Genomic DNA, 15,253 nt, shown 5'->3' with positions numbered 1-15,253 from the left:
TTTTCTACTGCTATGGCTTTGAAGTTTGTTTTCAGTAAACTCCAGCCTGCATGGCCTGCAGGGATCTGGAGTATATGTGTGTATGTGTGCATATGTGTGCATGTGTGAGCGTGCATGTGCGAGTGAGTGTGCGTCCAAGCAGAGTTTCATTATGACTTTCATGGGCTCTAGGCTCTTCTGCCTTCACAGGCTTCTTTAAAAATATCTTTCACAATTGCACTGGCATAAAAACAAATATAATCCAGGCTGAATTATAATAATTTTTTTCTTCCGATTTTAAAAGAAATTAAAACACTTTCATGGGCACCTAAAAGTACTGTGGGCCCTAGACACCTGCACCTCCTGTGCCTAATGGGTAAGTCAGCCCTGTGTGAAAGAGGCCCGAGGTGGAGGTGGGGAAGAAGAGGCAGAGATGGCGTTGGTGAGCCTCACCTCTTCCCTTGGTCATTCCGACCCCCGGTGCTGGAGGACAGTATCCGCTTCTCCTTGGGCCCCTGAGAGGAGAGGAAAGAAGGATTTATGAATGGCTCATGGCTATGATGTGGCTGTTAAGAGCATCAGCCCTCTCCTGTACCCTTGGCCAGGCAGGGGAGCAATCTCGGTTGCTAGGAGAAAACCCATGAGTCCTTCAAGTTGGCAGGAGCTCTGCCATCCTTTAGTCTGAGGCCCACATTAGGGAGTGAGAAGAAGTACTTCAAGCTTAGCAATTAAGGAGCATGGAATTTGGAGTCAGGCAGGCCTGGCTTAAGTCCTAGCTTTGCTGCTTAAAAGGGCTCTGTGACTTTGAATAAATGACTGCACCTCTCTGAGACTCAGTTTCTTCATAAGTCTATCGGGAGATTATAACACCTACTTCAAGGGGATCATGATGATTTATTAATAAAAATAATACTCACTGTGTACCAAGTGACTTCCATGCTTTAATTTAACCCTCACAACCACTCCAAGATATCTACTAATATCATCACCATTATATGGATGAGGAAACTGAGGCACAGAGAGGTTCTATTGTCTTAGTGGTTAGAAGCATGGACTCTGAATCCAAATTCTTTGGGTTCAATTCCCAGAGCTACCACATACTGGCTGTGTGGCCTGGGGCAAGTCTCTTAACCTCTCTGACCTTGCATCCTCATCTGTAAAAATAATAACAATACCTCCCTCAGGGACTGTTGTGAGTGCTTAGTACGAGTGAAGGCACCAGGCACAGTGCCAGACCCTCAGTAAGAAAGGGAAGTAGTCACCCTTTAGCACTATATTGCCCAAAGCCACATTTGTGGCAGGACTAGGTCTCAAACTCCCAATTGGATACCTTTTCCACACCATCAGACTGTGTCCTCACTATCCACAGGGCATCTCTAATTCCAAAGTGCTCTGGGATGGGGAGGGCAGCGTGGGTGTTTCTTGGAGCAATCACCCAGCCCAGAGATAGTAAGTTTGCTGTCTCGTTACAATTCAGATAGAGAAAGGGGCTGCCTGGAGTACTATATTAACAAAGATTCTGCAGCCTCATGTTCCCTCAGTGAGAATGCATGCTGTAATCCATTAGCGACGTCTGGCACAGGCACTGGAGGTGAGGAGTGTGCGTGTGTGATGTTGTGTTATATACCTGTGATTGCTGACTGGCCCAAGCCTCACTTGTCAGATATGGGAGGATCTAATTACTATTCTCAGGAACCAACAGCCTCCCAGAGTCAAGGCCAAGGCCCTGGAAACAATTAGAGAGCAAGAAAAGATGGCCTGTCCGGAGGTGTTACAGTGCCTATAATAGCGGCAGGGGCAGGAAAGACAGTAAGACACTCAGGAGACGTCTGGCACAGGCACTGGAGGTGAGGAGTGTGCGTGTGTGATGTTGTGTTATATACCTGTGACTGCTGACTGGCCCAAGCCTCACTTGTCAGATATGGGAGGATCTAATTACTATTCTCAGGAACCAATAGCCTCCCAGAGTCAAGGCCAAGGCCCTGGAAACAATTAGAGAGCAAGAAAAGATGGTCTGTCGGGAGGTGTTACAGTGCCTATAATAGCGGCAGGGGCAGGAAAGACAGTAAGACACTCAGGAGAGGAACAGGTGATGTGTCAGGATGGCATCCAAGAGAAGGTGGGCCTTGAGAAGGGCCCCAAAGGAAGGGAATGGATTATAGAACAAAAGGTATATTCCAGGTGGTGGGGCTGGAATAGGCAGGTGGAGATAAAAGGGAAACTGATATGATCCAATGCAGCAGAAAGAAGATGGCAGGTTGGGGGTGCTGCTATGACGGAGAGTGCTTGGCTGAGTCAAGCGGTGAGTCAGGCATTCATCCACTTAATCAATACGTGTCATACACTGTGTGGCAGACTGTACGTGCTGCTGGGACTCAGTAATGATCACAGTGTGGTTCTTGCCCTCCAGGAGCTCAGTCTTGTGGGAGAGAGAGAGAAATAAAAGTGCAAAGAACAAATTTCTAGGGATACAGTCAAAGATGATAATGGTGGTTGCTTAGAGTGCCCAGATGAGGCAAAGAATGGGAGACCCAAGAAAGCCTTCTCCCTGCTCAATGAATGAATGAATCAGGTGACATTTAAGCTACGAGTAGGGTAGAGCCAGGGAAAAGGAGAGGTGTCAGGCAAAGGGAACAGCATGTGCAAAAGGCCAGTGGTAAAGGACTGGGTGTGGTCTTGGTCGGCTATTGAGCCATGAGGCCTGAAAGTAAAGACACGACACTCAGAAGGGGACATGCCCAGAGGGGGCGAACATACCATGTAGTAATCATAAAGGAAGCTCAGGGCTGCAACGCTGTCATCATCCCCATTGACTCTCATCATGGCCTTTGTGGCGGCTGTCAAGGGGTTTTCCAGGTACGTCTTCCAGGCCTCATCCTCACTAGTATAAGGGAACTTCTGGAAGTTGACTGGATCATTCTTTAGCAGCCGCACAGACCTGAAACTGAAGGCAAGCAAGGAGTGTCAAATTTAGGCTGTACAAAAGGAAGGTCCATGACTGGGCAGCCTCAAGCCAATGCCCAGGGATTCAGAGAGTTACTAGCCTTAAAAACTTGAAACTGTTTCTTCTGCCCCCAGTAGGCAATGTGGGGCAGTGGAATGGACCTGAACTCAGGAGCTAGATCAATACCAAATGTTGCCATGTAGAAGCTGTAGACCTGGGACTCAGTTCCCTCATCTACAGTATGAGGACCATAATCCTGATCTTGCAAGGCTACAGAGAGTACTCAATAAAATGCTTCACTGGCAGACATTTATTCAAGGGAAATTAGTGTAACAGGATGGGAAACGACAATGACAAGCAGCAAAAAATAAAATTTCCAGACAACCCAGCAGGAATTCTTCTGAAGAAGCTGACCTCAAGACTGTGAAAAACACAGAAGGTTACAGATCATTCTGAGTCAGTGAGAAAGCATGGCAAATGACAGAGATCACCAGCACAAGGAAGCCCTTAGGCAGAACCTGGTCCTGCAAAATGGCATTTCAGACCAACGTTTATTGTAGAGTGCCCGAGCAGCTGCTCAGATGCCAGGAACTGCAGTTACTGAGCACTGCCCTGAGAAGCTTGGAGAAATACAAAGCACTGGAGCCCAACAGACAAGCCACATGCACTCAAGGGAAAGAGATCAGAAAAGGTTTTTTGGAGGAAGAAGACATCTCTGGAGGAACAGGGATGGGGACATAATACGGAATAATGATGATGATGATAAAAATTTCTTATCTTTATTGAGCATTGACCACGCTTTAGGAACTGAGCTAAGCACCTTTCGTGAATTATCATCTCACTTAATTCTCACAACCACCCTTTAAAGCAAATACTATTATTCTTATTTTACAGTGGAGGAAACTGAAGCTCAGAAAAGTTAAGGGAATTGCCCAAGGTCCCAGTGAGTGGCCCAAAGGGGATTCAAGCTCCGACAGGATGATGCTATAGTACAGAATAGTGTTCTCAAACTGTAGCTGCCTGAGAATGACTTGGAAAGTTTGTTAAAGTAGACTGCGGGGCCCCACTCCTAGAGTTCCTGATTCACTAGGTCTGGGGTGGCCGAGAATTTTAATTTCTAACAACCTTCCTGGTGATGCTGGTGCCAGTATTCTGGGGGCCACACTTTGAGCATCACTGGTATAGTAAATGCTCTTAGTCATGAGCAAAGGCATAGAAGTTGGAAATTCTGTGCTCATTTTAGAGCAGAGTATGTGAAGGACATTGGTAGGAAAGAAGTTGTCCAAGCTGGGAAGAGAGAGCCACAGAGATGAAGAGGGCACTGACTGGTGTCCTGGTGCCCCAGTGCCTCTTTCTATGTGGGCATGATAGACTCACCCATATTAGGGACATAGGAACAATGTCAGCTGCCATTTACTATGATGTATACAAACACTCTCCATTCATTAACTCTGATTCTTGCAAGGACCCTGCAAGGTAAAGGTCATTTGCTTCCTTTTACAGATGAAGAAATGTGAGATTTGGAGAGAATAATAAAATGCCCAAGATCACCCAGCTAGTCCATGACACAACCAGGATTTAAACTCAGGCTTATCTATCACCAAAGCCACATACTCTTCACTCAGCCACACTGCTTTGCCACAGTGCAGGAGGAAAATCTTTACCACAGCAGAAAAATGCTTTTAGTGGTGGAATTTCAGCAATGTGGCAGATTAGGGGGTGGGCAAGGACCTTCGTAAATCACACTGCAGGAAATGCCCTCCTGCCACCCAGCTGCTCAGGCCCACATTCTCAGACCAAGAGTGGGCACAGCAGCAGCCCAGGCCATACCTAGGTAGACATCAGGTGGCAGCTCCCCCAGGGGCCTCATCCAGGGCAGTGTCTCCCATCCCACTGGGCCCCAGGGTGTGCAGAGTTGAGCTCTGAGAGGGAGGGAGATGGAGCTGTCACACAGGAAAAAGAAATGACAGAAACTTTCCTGCTCTAGGGGCGAGGAGAGGGAGGCACTCCCCAAGTTTCTGCTGCCATAAATCAAGGGGCCTCAAGACGGAGATGTGAGAAGAAGCCCTTCCTAGCTGCCTCCTGGGCCTGGGGTTAGAGGAACTTACTGAGCAAGCCCAGGGTGGCCATCCACACCCTCTGCCCAGCCCCAGGCTAAAGGGAACCTTTAAACCAATGAGGCATGGGAGATGCAAGGATATGCCTGATGGACCCTTACCATCTGGGTCAACTGGGACCACCAGAGCTTAGCATTGCTCCTCATTTGTAACTAACTCTAGTAAAAGCACCCACCATGTAGGATTATGAAGATCAAATGCTTCAGCAGATGAAAAATCCTTAGAACTGTGCCTGACACATAACAAGTGCTTAACACATGCAAGCCATTACTGTGCTCCCGACCAGCTTGGAGCTAGACATTGAGGGGCTGCAAAGTGTTATAAGACGTGGTCACACTGCAAGTCAGTGGTAGATCTGGGTTTGGAGCTCCAATATGCCAACTCCAGTGGAATGATCATTATCAGCTTTATCCATTATCAGATGAGCTATAAGTTATCTCACCCTTTTAAAAATACATTTTTTTTAAAGGTTTTTAAAAAAATTTTTTTGATGGCTGACCTGTCAGAAATAAATTTTAGAAGATAAAAATAAAGTCACACCAGAAATAAAAGAACAGATAATGTTTACTGTTCACCTGGGAGGCTTTCCTGGCCTACGAGTGTTTTCCAGTCTATCCTGTTAGGATCCCAAAGTCTGATTCCTTGATAAATAGCAGCTACTGTACCTTAAGTGTTTACCGTAGGCAGACACAATGCCACTGTCTGTGTGTGTCATCTCATCTACTCCACACAATAGGCTTGAAAGATAGGAAGTACCATCCCCTTTTACAGAAGGGGAAATTGAGACTCAAAAAGATAATATCAACTGCTCAAGGTCACTCAGCCAATAAGTGATGGAGGCTCAGCTTGTACTCCACAACGCAGCTCTTAAACTCTGTGCTAGTCTCTAGATACCTTTCCTATTCTGGAAATTTCCCTTCTCTGGAATACACTGAACCAATTCTCTGCTGCAAAGCAGAAAGAAATTTCCCACCCACAGAAGGCAGGAGGGACTAAGAAGGCAAGACAACTGGAAAAGTTTCTGGCCAGGAGCTAGGAGTCCTAATGTCCTGGTCCCCACGTCTGCTCATGCCATGAATCAACCTCATGTTCTAAGATTGAGCCATTTGGCTTCTAGAAAGTCTTCCCTATGGATAAGGTTAGCATTGACTTGCATTAAATTCTAAAATCCAAGAACTTTTGGCTCTCTGTTCTCTTAAAGATTGGAAATGAGGATTGAGGACCCAGTGGGTGAGAAAGAGGAAGAAGTCCCAGGAGCTGATACAGGACGAACGTGAAGTGTCCCAGGAAGGAGTGAGACCTACCCACAGGTGATAGGGCCAGAACAAACAGGGGAAACTAGGCAACTCCCATCCTATGAAGTCACCTTCCCTAGGGCCTCCACAAACCCACTATTGGTGTGCCTGTCCAAGACTAAACTCCTGAGCTATCAGAAGGTGAAAGAGGAATGGGGGAGGAGGGGCTGGGGAGAGGACTTGGCCCTGGGCAACATTTCCTACATCAGATCTCTACCAAGGCACAGCGTATCAGAAACAATAGCACCACGGAAGGAAGTAGCACCAGGGTCACAACCCATGGGTTCGGTAACTCTGTGTCCTTGGGTAAGGCACTTAGCCCTTTTGAGCCTACTTCCTCATCTGTTAAATGGGTCTTCTGTGTGCCAGTTGGGACTCTTCTAGGCACTGGGGAATAAGCCAAGAACAAAACAGATAAGGCTCTGCTCCCATGGAACTTAGAGTCTAATTGGGGAAGACAAACCATAAACAAGTAGGTAGATGAGTTAATTTTAGTTAGTGATAAATGCAGTGAAGAAAATTAGAACATAGTAATGTAATGAAGAATCACCAGGGGTGGATACTTTAGTGTAGGGTTAATCTCATTGGTTATTAGAAGAATTACGTGCATTAAAGTAAGAAATGTGCTTAGCCTAGAGCCTGCCAGAGAATAATCGCTCAGTAAATAATAGCTGTCATCACCATCATCATAGCAGAACCCCCAAATGAATGTAAAGAGGAGACTCTGCCTGAGGTTCTTAAATTATCATCCCCCACAAGCCTCCTGTGAACCAGGTTCTGTGTCAAAAACAAAAGACAATGTAATAACACCTTGCCTTGACTTCACTCACTATCTCGTGGAGCCTCCCAACATACATGATATGTTATTATCCCTACTTTACAGACAAGAAATAGACAACAGAGACGTTAGGTGACCTGTTCCGAGGTATTGGCCAAGTAAGTTACAAAGCCAGGCCTCCCAGTATCTGGCCTGGGAACTCCTTGACTAGTCATTTTTCCAACAAACCACTAGTTAGGAAGGGATGTAGGAGAGAGGGGAAAAAAGCAATAAACCTGGGTGGCATCCATCTATCTAACCATCCATCCCCCATTTTAACAAATATTTATCAAGTAACTACTACATGCCAGACCATCCTAGGAGAATAAGACAACACGGTCATCTCTGCTGACATGGAGGTTGCATTTTAGTAGCAGCAATACAGACATCACCACATAAACAAACAGCTAATATCAGATAGGTGCAGACAACTGTGAGGAAGAGAAGCAGAACTTTTTTTCCCCCCTTTGGCAGCTGGCCAGTACAGGGATTTGAACACTTGACCTTGGTGTTCTAACACTGAGCTAACAGGCCAGCCTGAAGCAGGACTTCTTACCTGCCTGACCCAGGAGAGTAGTGGATGTTGGTTGAGAAGAAGAGTGGAAGGGAAGAGGGAAAATTGAGGTGGGCAGGGAGGACCTTGGACATTCCAGATGACAGGAAAGGAAAGATTAAAGGCATAAGCCTGGGACAGTTCCCAGAGCCTGTCCGCCTACTGTGTGCAGGTGTAAGGCAGGTGCTTTGCATATGTCACTTTACTTTAAGGAAGTCCAGCCCACTGAGGAGGAAACAAGTCTGAGATTTGAAAAGCCCTCACATTTGCATACTGTTTATATTTTTCAACGTGTTTCTCATACATTTGTCATCACCTCTGATCCTGCAACACCCCTGTAAGGTAGGGAGGGAAGGTATGACTGTCCCCATTTGGTAGCAGGAAAAACTGAGCCATGGAGAGGGCCACTGCTTGCCTAAGGCCATCTAACTGGTACCTTGAAGCATCAGGCCTAGAACTGAGGTCTCTGGCTTCCAGCATTGAGGACCTTCACAAAGCTGCCTTCTCAGAGCCAGCCTCCCAGTCTGGCTTCTCCTCCATTTGGGAGAGAGTTAGAAACAAGATCAAAAGAGAGGAGCTCAGGAATCTACCCCATAGGTCTCACTTCCTGAGGCCTCTGGTCCCTAATCCGTGGGGGCGTGAGAACTGCCCAGGCAGGGGGCTCTAGGGTGGGTGGGGCCTTTCCCCAGCAGTTCTCTCTGCTCCTGCAGCAAAGAAGGGGTGTGGTGGCAGCTGCTCCATGCCCAGTCAGCCTCTCAGCCTACTGACTCCAACATGCATCATTCTGGGCACCAGTATGAGAAAGCCTAGAGTGGTGAAGTGGGGTTTCATCCTCACAAGTCCCTTCCAACTTGAAATGCCCACTGCTCTCTCGCTGAGCCACTTAAAACTCCCAGTGAGACTAAGTAAATGCTGTCTCAGCCATTAGTTGAGACCTTTGGTATCATTTCCTTCTATTATAATCCTAGCAATTTATAGTGCAAAGAGACCTTAGATATCTAGTCCCAGAGAGGGACTTGCCTAAGGATATGTAACACCTAGCAGGATTGGGACTCAAGTCTCCTAGCCTCTTATCTAGTGCTTAGTTCAATCACTGCCCTATGTCACAGACATCTCAATTCAGAGATGGAAAAGTAAGGACTCTTACTCAATTTCGCAGATAGTGAAAGAAAACCCACCACCAAAGGGGGTAGCCTCAAGCCCCAACAAAGGAGTTTCCTGGCCCAGGACAGATCCAGTGAGCTGGGTCCCACTTCCCTTCAGCCTGAGGAGGAAAAGTTCCAGGGGCCACCTGAACTGGGTGTTGACACCCAGATACACCCAATGACTTGCCAAACCCTGCCATGAGCCACCCAGTCTCATCAGCAGTGATCAATCACACTCATTAATCACCCACAGGGAGGCCCTACCACAACTGCTCACGGAGGAAATGTTTTTCAGAGATCCCCAAGAAAGGTGTTCCCTGGGCACAACATGGCACCCCAGGGTTTTTGAACCTGCCAGCAGCCCATCTGATTTTCTGGACACACACACATTGTGAAATGTGCCTTGTTGTGTGGGCTGGGGGCTCATTTTGTGTTTTCAATGGGGAAATGGTGAGTGTAGGTAATGGCTCTGTAGTGATTCCAGTTTGAATGAGGCAGTATGAACTCACAGTTACGGGTGTGGGCCCCAGAGCTACGCTGACCTGGGTTTCAGTTCCAGCACTGTCATCTACTAGCTGTGTGACGATATGCAAGCAACCTGACATCTCTGTGTCTCAGTTTTCTTACCTGTAAAATGTGGGAATATGAGAGTACTAACCTTACAGAATTATTATGATAGCTACCATTCGTTGAAGGTTTATCAAGTACCAGGTTTCTAGCGATTGTCTTATTTAATCTTCCCAACTCTGTGAAGTACGACAGTTGGACGATACAATGAGATAATGCAGGTAAAGTGGTCAGCACAGTGCCAGCACATAATAATGTGAACTATTATTACTAATACTCACTTTGGGGATAGCCCCCAGCAAATTGCACAACTCACAGCCTCACTTTCTCTTGCCTGTAAAATGGAATATCTCTTCCCAGCTGGCAGAAGCAGACCTGATGCCTGAGATTCCCAGATAAGAGGGGCAAGCACTACCAGCTTCCTCCTCATCTGGATCCAGGTGGGCAAGTTGAGGGCAGTCAGGCTCCAGCAAACACTTTTGGTTGCGTGTAAATTAATTATGTGCCATTTTCTAATTACACCAGAAACTCACTTTCTACCCTTTGAAAAGGTCTTCCCTGTATGGGAATTTTTCGTTCATGTTATATATTCTTTCTCTTGGTTACTTGTCCAATTTTCCTATTTTTTTCCCTCTACTGTGCAACTGAGGTGTGAAAAAAGTTGAAATACACCTCTAAACCAAGGGTGCCACATCCCTTCATTCATTTAGTCACTGATTCATTCAACAAACATTCACTAAGGGCCACTCTGTAACAGGCCAGGTGCAGGGCACTGGGGACACGTCAAAGGTGAATACTATGTTGTCCTTGCCCTTGAAAGTTGCCAATTCTTGCTGACCTCCTGGGAAGGCCCAGTGAAATAATACCAAACATATGTGAGATAATTTCCCTTCAAGACTTTCACTAACTCAGTTGTTCTGACCTTTCCAGAAGACCAAAGGAATAAAGAGAAGGAGACAGACAGTCAGGATTATTTGCTGCATTTTACAAATAGAAAAGCTGAATCCCAGAGAGGGAATAGAAAGCAAGAGCAAAAAAGAGAACGAAATTACTTAGTACAGCGAGCTCTGTGCTTTTTCATTCCCACACATGCCTTGTGAGGTGGGTGTTCTTATCACCATGCAGAAACTGACACTGAAAGAGGTCAGAGCTCATCCGAAAGTCACCCAATCCGTAGGCAGCAGAGCTGGGCTTTAAACACAGGTGGGACCCCAAAGCAAAGCTCTCAGCCTGCTGACTCAGCAACTACACTGCAGGCCAGCAGTGGATCTGGGAACCTCCTGCTTCCCAATCCTCTTCTAGGTCTTCTAGGCCAATGGTTCTTAAATTGGCACATGCATCAGAATCACCTGGAGGGCCTGTTAAAACACATAATGCTGAACCCCACCCCCAGAGCTTCTGATTCAGTAGGTCTAGGGTGAGGCTGAAAATTTGAATTTCTAACAAGTTCTCAGGTGATGGGATGATGATGACGACGACGATACTGGTCCAGGGACTACACTTCAATAACACTGTTCTAGGTGAACCAATAATGCTTTTAAAAAATAATGATTCTCTCCCCTCTCCCCATTTCAAAAGTACCATACTTGTAAAATACAACAAATATATAAAATGTGGAACCTGCAGAAAAATAGGAAACAGAGAACAGAATTCATCCACATTCTTCCACTCAGAGATAACAGTTGGGCATATCTTCATGTCTTTTTTCAGTGTCTAAATCCGTAGGAAGCAGGGTAGCAGAGTGTTGTGGTGCATTGTTCTGGCCCCCCAGTTAGGACCCAGTTAAGATCCCAGCTCTTTTGTGAGACCTTGGGCAAGCCTGAGCCAAGCCTCACTCCCTTCTTCTGCAAAATTGCATTTACACTCCCATCCCTCATCGGGTTGTTGGGAAGGTTAAAGGAAATAATATATTTATCAAGCACTCGACACAACGTCTGATGGAGTCAGCGTTCAGTAAATTCTTGGCTTATTTTTGTTTCAATCGCGAGGATCCTATGTATGTTTCAGCCCTGCTGCTCTTCCCTGCACCTGCTGTTGCTAGGGGTGGGAGCTCTGACGACCCACTTGGCTCCGGCCACTCACTGTTGAGACGGAGCGGCCAGCCCCTGGCATGAGCCGGGGCGCCTGCCCCCTCCAAGCAGCTGGCAAAGCAGCCCGCGGCTCGGGAGCCTCGCGCAGCCCGGACGGCCGCCGCCGTTAGTGCTGCGTCTCAGCCTCTCGGCCCACTCCGCCTGCTTTACAGCCCGAGCTTAATGAGGGCTTTTAACTTTTCATTCACCAGTAGCGTAACTCCGACTTTTAATAACACACCTTGTGCACGACAAAAATTTGCTCCTGGCAATCATGGTTTCGACCACAAAACCTCAGCGGGGAGGCGTTGCTGGTTAACTCTTTCAGCGCTCCAGGCAGTCTGGAGCCCGGCGCTCCTGAAGATCAGATAGACCGTCGGCCGGCGGGGCCCGCGGTCAGTCACCCGGACGGCTTCTCGTCCCCCGCCTCCCACCCTCGGCCGCGTCTCTCCAAGGATTGGGGGGATGGGAGGACAGCAGCGGGTCGGGGCCCAGCCTGCGGACGGAGCGAGGCTGTGGAGGGGAAACCTCACGCGCCGCCTCCGTTGCATACACCTACTATGTGCCGAGCCCCAAAGCTCGCGAACCCCTCCTTCCCTGGGCTGTAAACGGTACCCGACTCGAGGGGACGGGCGGGGCGGCACCGTGCAGGTGCGCCTGGCACACGGTACGCCCTCGGGGCACACCGCTAAGGCGGGGAGGTGGCCGGGAGGTCACCACGAGGATGCTGCTCTCGAGGGGTCCCACAGCCCCCAGTCCAGGACCCCGCCTGCTGGGTCACGACGCCCACTCAGAAGACCCGACGGCGGGCAGCGCGTAGGCGCAGGCCGTTTTCCCGCGGGACGAGGGCGGTAGGCAGCGACTTCCGGCGCCCCGGGCCGCCTCCCCAGGATCCCTTGCGGCGGGCCGTAGCCCCGGGCAGCCCCAGGCGGCGGGTTCCGGGTAGTGACAGTCAGTGCACACCAAACGTCCAAGTGCTCCTTCTGTGTCCCCGCCCTCCTTGCTATTAACTGTTAGCAGAAGAGATGGCCACTTCCAGTTTTGATTCCTCTCTTCTGCTGCGGTGGCCTTAGAGTCACATTTTTCAAGTTCACAGTTACAAGACGGAGGTCAGCCTTCTGACTCGTGTCCAACAACCGCAATGGACTTTTATTAGGTTAAACCACGCAGAGTTCAGGTTTGTCAGTTGCAGCAGCTAGTGTCGATCACCTTACACTAGCATGTCTCCCTAATGTACTTTGCACTTCTTGCTGAATCTGTAATAATTACTGCTAATTATACTGCCTGCATTCCCTTCCAGTATTCACAGTGTTTGACTTAAACTTACATGAGCTTGGCTTATGGCACATTTTATTGTGGAGTTGCTTTTGAGAAAGTAAAACTGTACTTCTGCCTCCTCAGTGACGTGGCACAAAACTATTCAACAGCTTCCTAAGATGTACCTGTAGATTTTAAATATCACCTGGGTAAGCAGACATCTTTGTATTTAATAATAATAGATATTATTCTCCCTGTGTTACTTGAGGAGAATGAAGCTCAGGACAGCCAATTAACCTGCCCATGGTCACATGGCTGCTAGGCAATGTCACAGGGCTACTGGGTAATGGAGCTGGGATTCAAGTCCAGGAGGCTGATTCTGGAGGGGTAGGTGTGACATGAGAGTGGGGAGGAAGGCGCTCGACACAGGGAGGGCGTCCTGGCAGTGCCCAGGGGGACCAGCCTGGGGTGATCAGCCTGGGGCATTGGGGCATGAGAGAAAACTCATTTGGAAAAATGAAGGCTTCTGTGGGGTGAGTGGGGTGGAGGCCTGGAGGGCCTGACTGGGGAGTTTGAACTTGACCCTGAGGCAGGTCAGAGCCATGGAAGTGAAAAGGAAGGAATCAGTTGTTTGGGGGAGGAGATAGTCTGAGGAAGGTTTTGGACATGCTGTGTTTTCTTCAAACACAGAAGTGATTTGTGGGCCCTTAGAGGTACAGAGATTTGACTCAGGGAAAATGAAGATCCAGAACGTCAATTTAGAAGACATCGCAGTTGCAGTTGGCACTAAAGTGAAACCTCTTCTCCTTCCTGACTAGCGGACCTTTCCCTTCAGTGACCCTCCCTCTCTGAGGGTGGCAGGAAGAGGAGAGTCGGTGTTTAAGAAGTTTGGTTTCTCCTGCCAGCTCCCTGAATCCAGGCTAAAGCAGCCCAGATTCTGGCCTCATCCCACCTTCTCTGAGGTCTGGACCCCAAGCAGGGGCGGTCTGTGGTAGAGGTCAGCATCAGCCTTTTGGGATCCAAAATCCAAGATGTGGGCAGGAAGGCACCTGCATCCTGCCAGGCAACAGAGGTGACCTCACCGAAAACCACTTCTCAGCTTCCCCAGCCTTAGAACTGCCTGAATAAAATCAACACATCTTCAGACCTTGGCTGTGTACCTTTATCACTCTTAACTCTCTCAAGAATCCTACAAAACATTCTTGTACCCATTTTCCAGATGAGGGAAATGAAGCTCAAGTAAGTTGGATGACTTCTCCGAGATCACACAGAATGTGAAGGACAGAGCCTAGATTTGAACCTAGGTCAAGCCCACTATAGAGTGCACATGTTTAACCACCACCCTGTAACCTTCCCACTTGGGATTGTTCCAACCCAACAAACAAGTCCCTTTAGAGAAACCCAACTCTCTGCCTAAGACAGCTGTTAGAACCACCTCAAAGAAGTTCCTTTTGGCAAGAAGATAGAAAGCCTTGATGAGATTGGAGTTGTCTCTGATTTCCAAGGCTCCTTCAGAATATCAAAAAGTGGTGCCAAAAACCTTCACAGTTTCAGGCCTGTGTTTCCCTATCTGGCTCGAAACTGCTCAGCAGAGAGAAGGAGAAAAACTATTTTCCCAGGGATACACTCAGCTCTAGCTTGAGACCGGGGCTTGCCTCAACACGCCAAAGCAAGATCGTCAGCCCATTCATTTACCCTTACAAATTGCTCTGTGAATCCTGGCGCCGGCCTCCCTGCTCTTCCCCCTCCTAGAAACCCCATCCAGTCTCCACATTCAGAGAACGCCCGGCATCCACCGATGTTTACTCACTCAAGTTCATTCGACATCTTCCTGCTCCCAGCTCCGACGATCGATCGGCACTGAGGCTCTGCTGACCGCTTGTCTCTTAATTCTCTCCTGACACAGACATCCCCTGCCCAGGGAAGTGTTTGATTTATGTTGAGGTTTGGGTGTTGGGATTTTGCTGACAGGTAGGTTCCCAGCAGCGCTGGAGCTGATTGGCTGCAGGTACAGGTGCGGGCGACTGCAGGTATACCTCAACAGGTGCAGCTGTTAACTCTTGGCCCGCCGAGCTGGGGCGGAGCCATGGGGGGCCGGCTGGGTGGAGCCGGCCAATTCCTTCCTTGGTGAGGGGGTGGGGGGTGGAGAGGAGGGAGGGAGCAAAAAATGTTGGAAAGAAGCAAGAACTAGAGGAAAATTACAGGAACAAACAGATACTTGGTTTAAAGGAAATCTCAATTCCTGTTTCTAGTTAGTATCCTAGATACTCAGGAACATCTTCCCCCACCCCCATTCCTTGCCCCTCCTTCTCTACCCCTGGGAAATTCTCAAAGGAGTGAGCAAATCTTCCCCAGGTGGGTCTCTGTATAAGTTCCTTTTGTTTTTTTCAGAGCTTTCCTCTCAAGATACTATCTTGTTTATGAATAACCTTTCGCAGTTATTCAAGTGATTTCTTTTGAATCTCACGGTAACCCTCTATGGTAGGTTTATTATCACCTGTCCTTTCCTC

The 15,253-nt window shown here is 48.2% G+C and overlaps 1 protein-coding gene across 1 annotated transcript in view; it reads right to left on the bottom strand.

Moving 5' to 3' along the window:
- The window catches only part of GRHL3 (grainyhead-like 3 (Drosophila)), a 36,646-nt gene extending 22,014 nt beyond the window's left edge, over positions 1–14,632 (bottom strand). Inside the window, exons 1-3 of the mRNA XM_008574967.1 lie at positions 14,554–14,632; positions 2,737–2,923; positions 433–494 (exon numbers count right to left, since the gene is read on the bottom strand). Of these exons, the coding sequence (XP_008573189.1) occupies positions 433–494; positions 2,737–2,923; positions 14,554–14,570 (266 nt within the window). The 5' untranslated portion in view covers positions 14,571–14,632. The remainder of the gene's footprint in view (positions 1–432; positions 495–2,736; positions 2,924–14,553) is intronic.
- Positions 14,633–15,253: the final 621 nt, after the last annotated feature.

Source organism: Galeopterus variegatus, unplaced genomic scaffold (assembly GCF_000696425.1).
Source record: "Galeopterus variegatus unplaced genomic scaffold, G_variegatus-3.0.2 Scaffold1123, whole genome shotgun sequence".
Taxonomy (NCBI): Eukaryota; Metazoa; Chordata; class Mammalia; order Dermoptera; family Cynocephalidae; genus Galeopterus; species Galeopterus variegatus.
The sequence above is the reverse complement of the archived record's forward strand: the minus strand, read 5'-3'. Positions and strand labels throughout refer to the sequence as shown.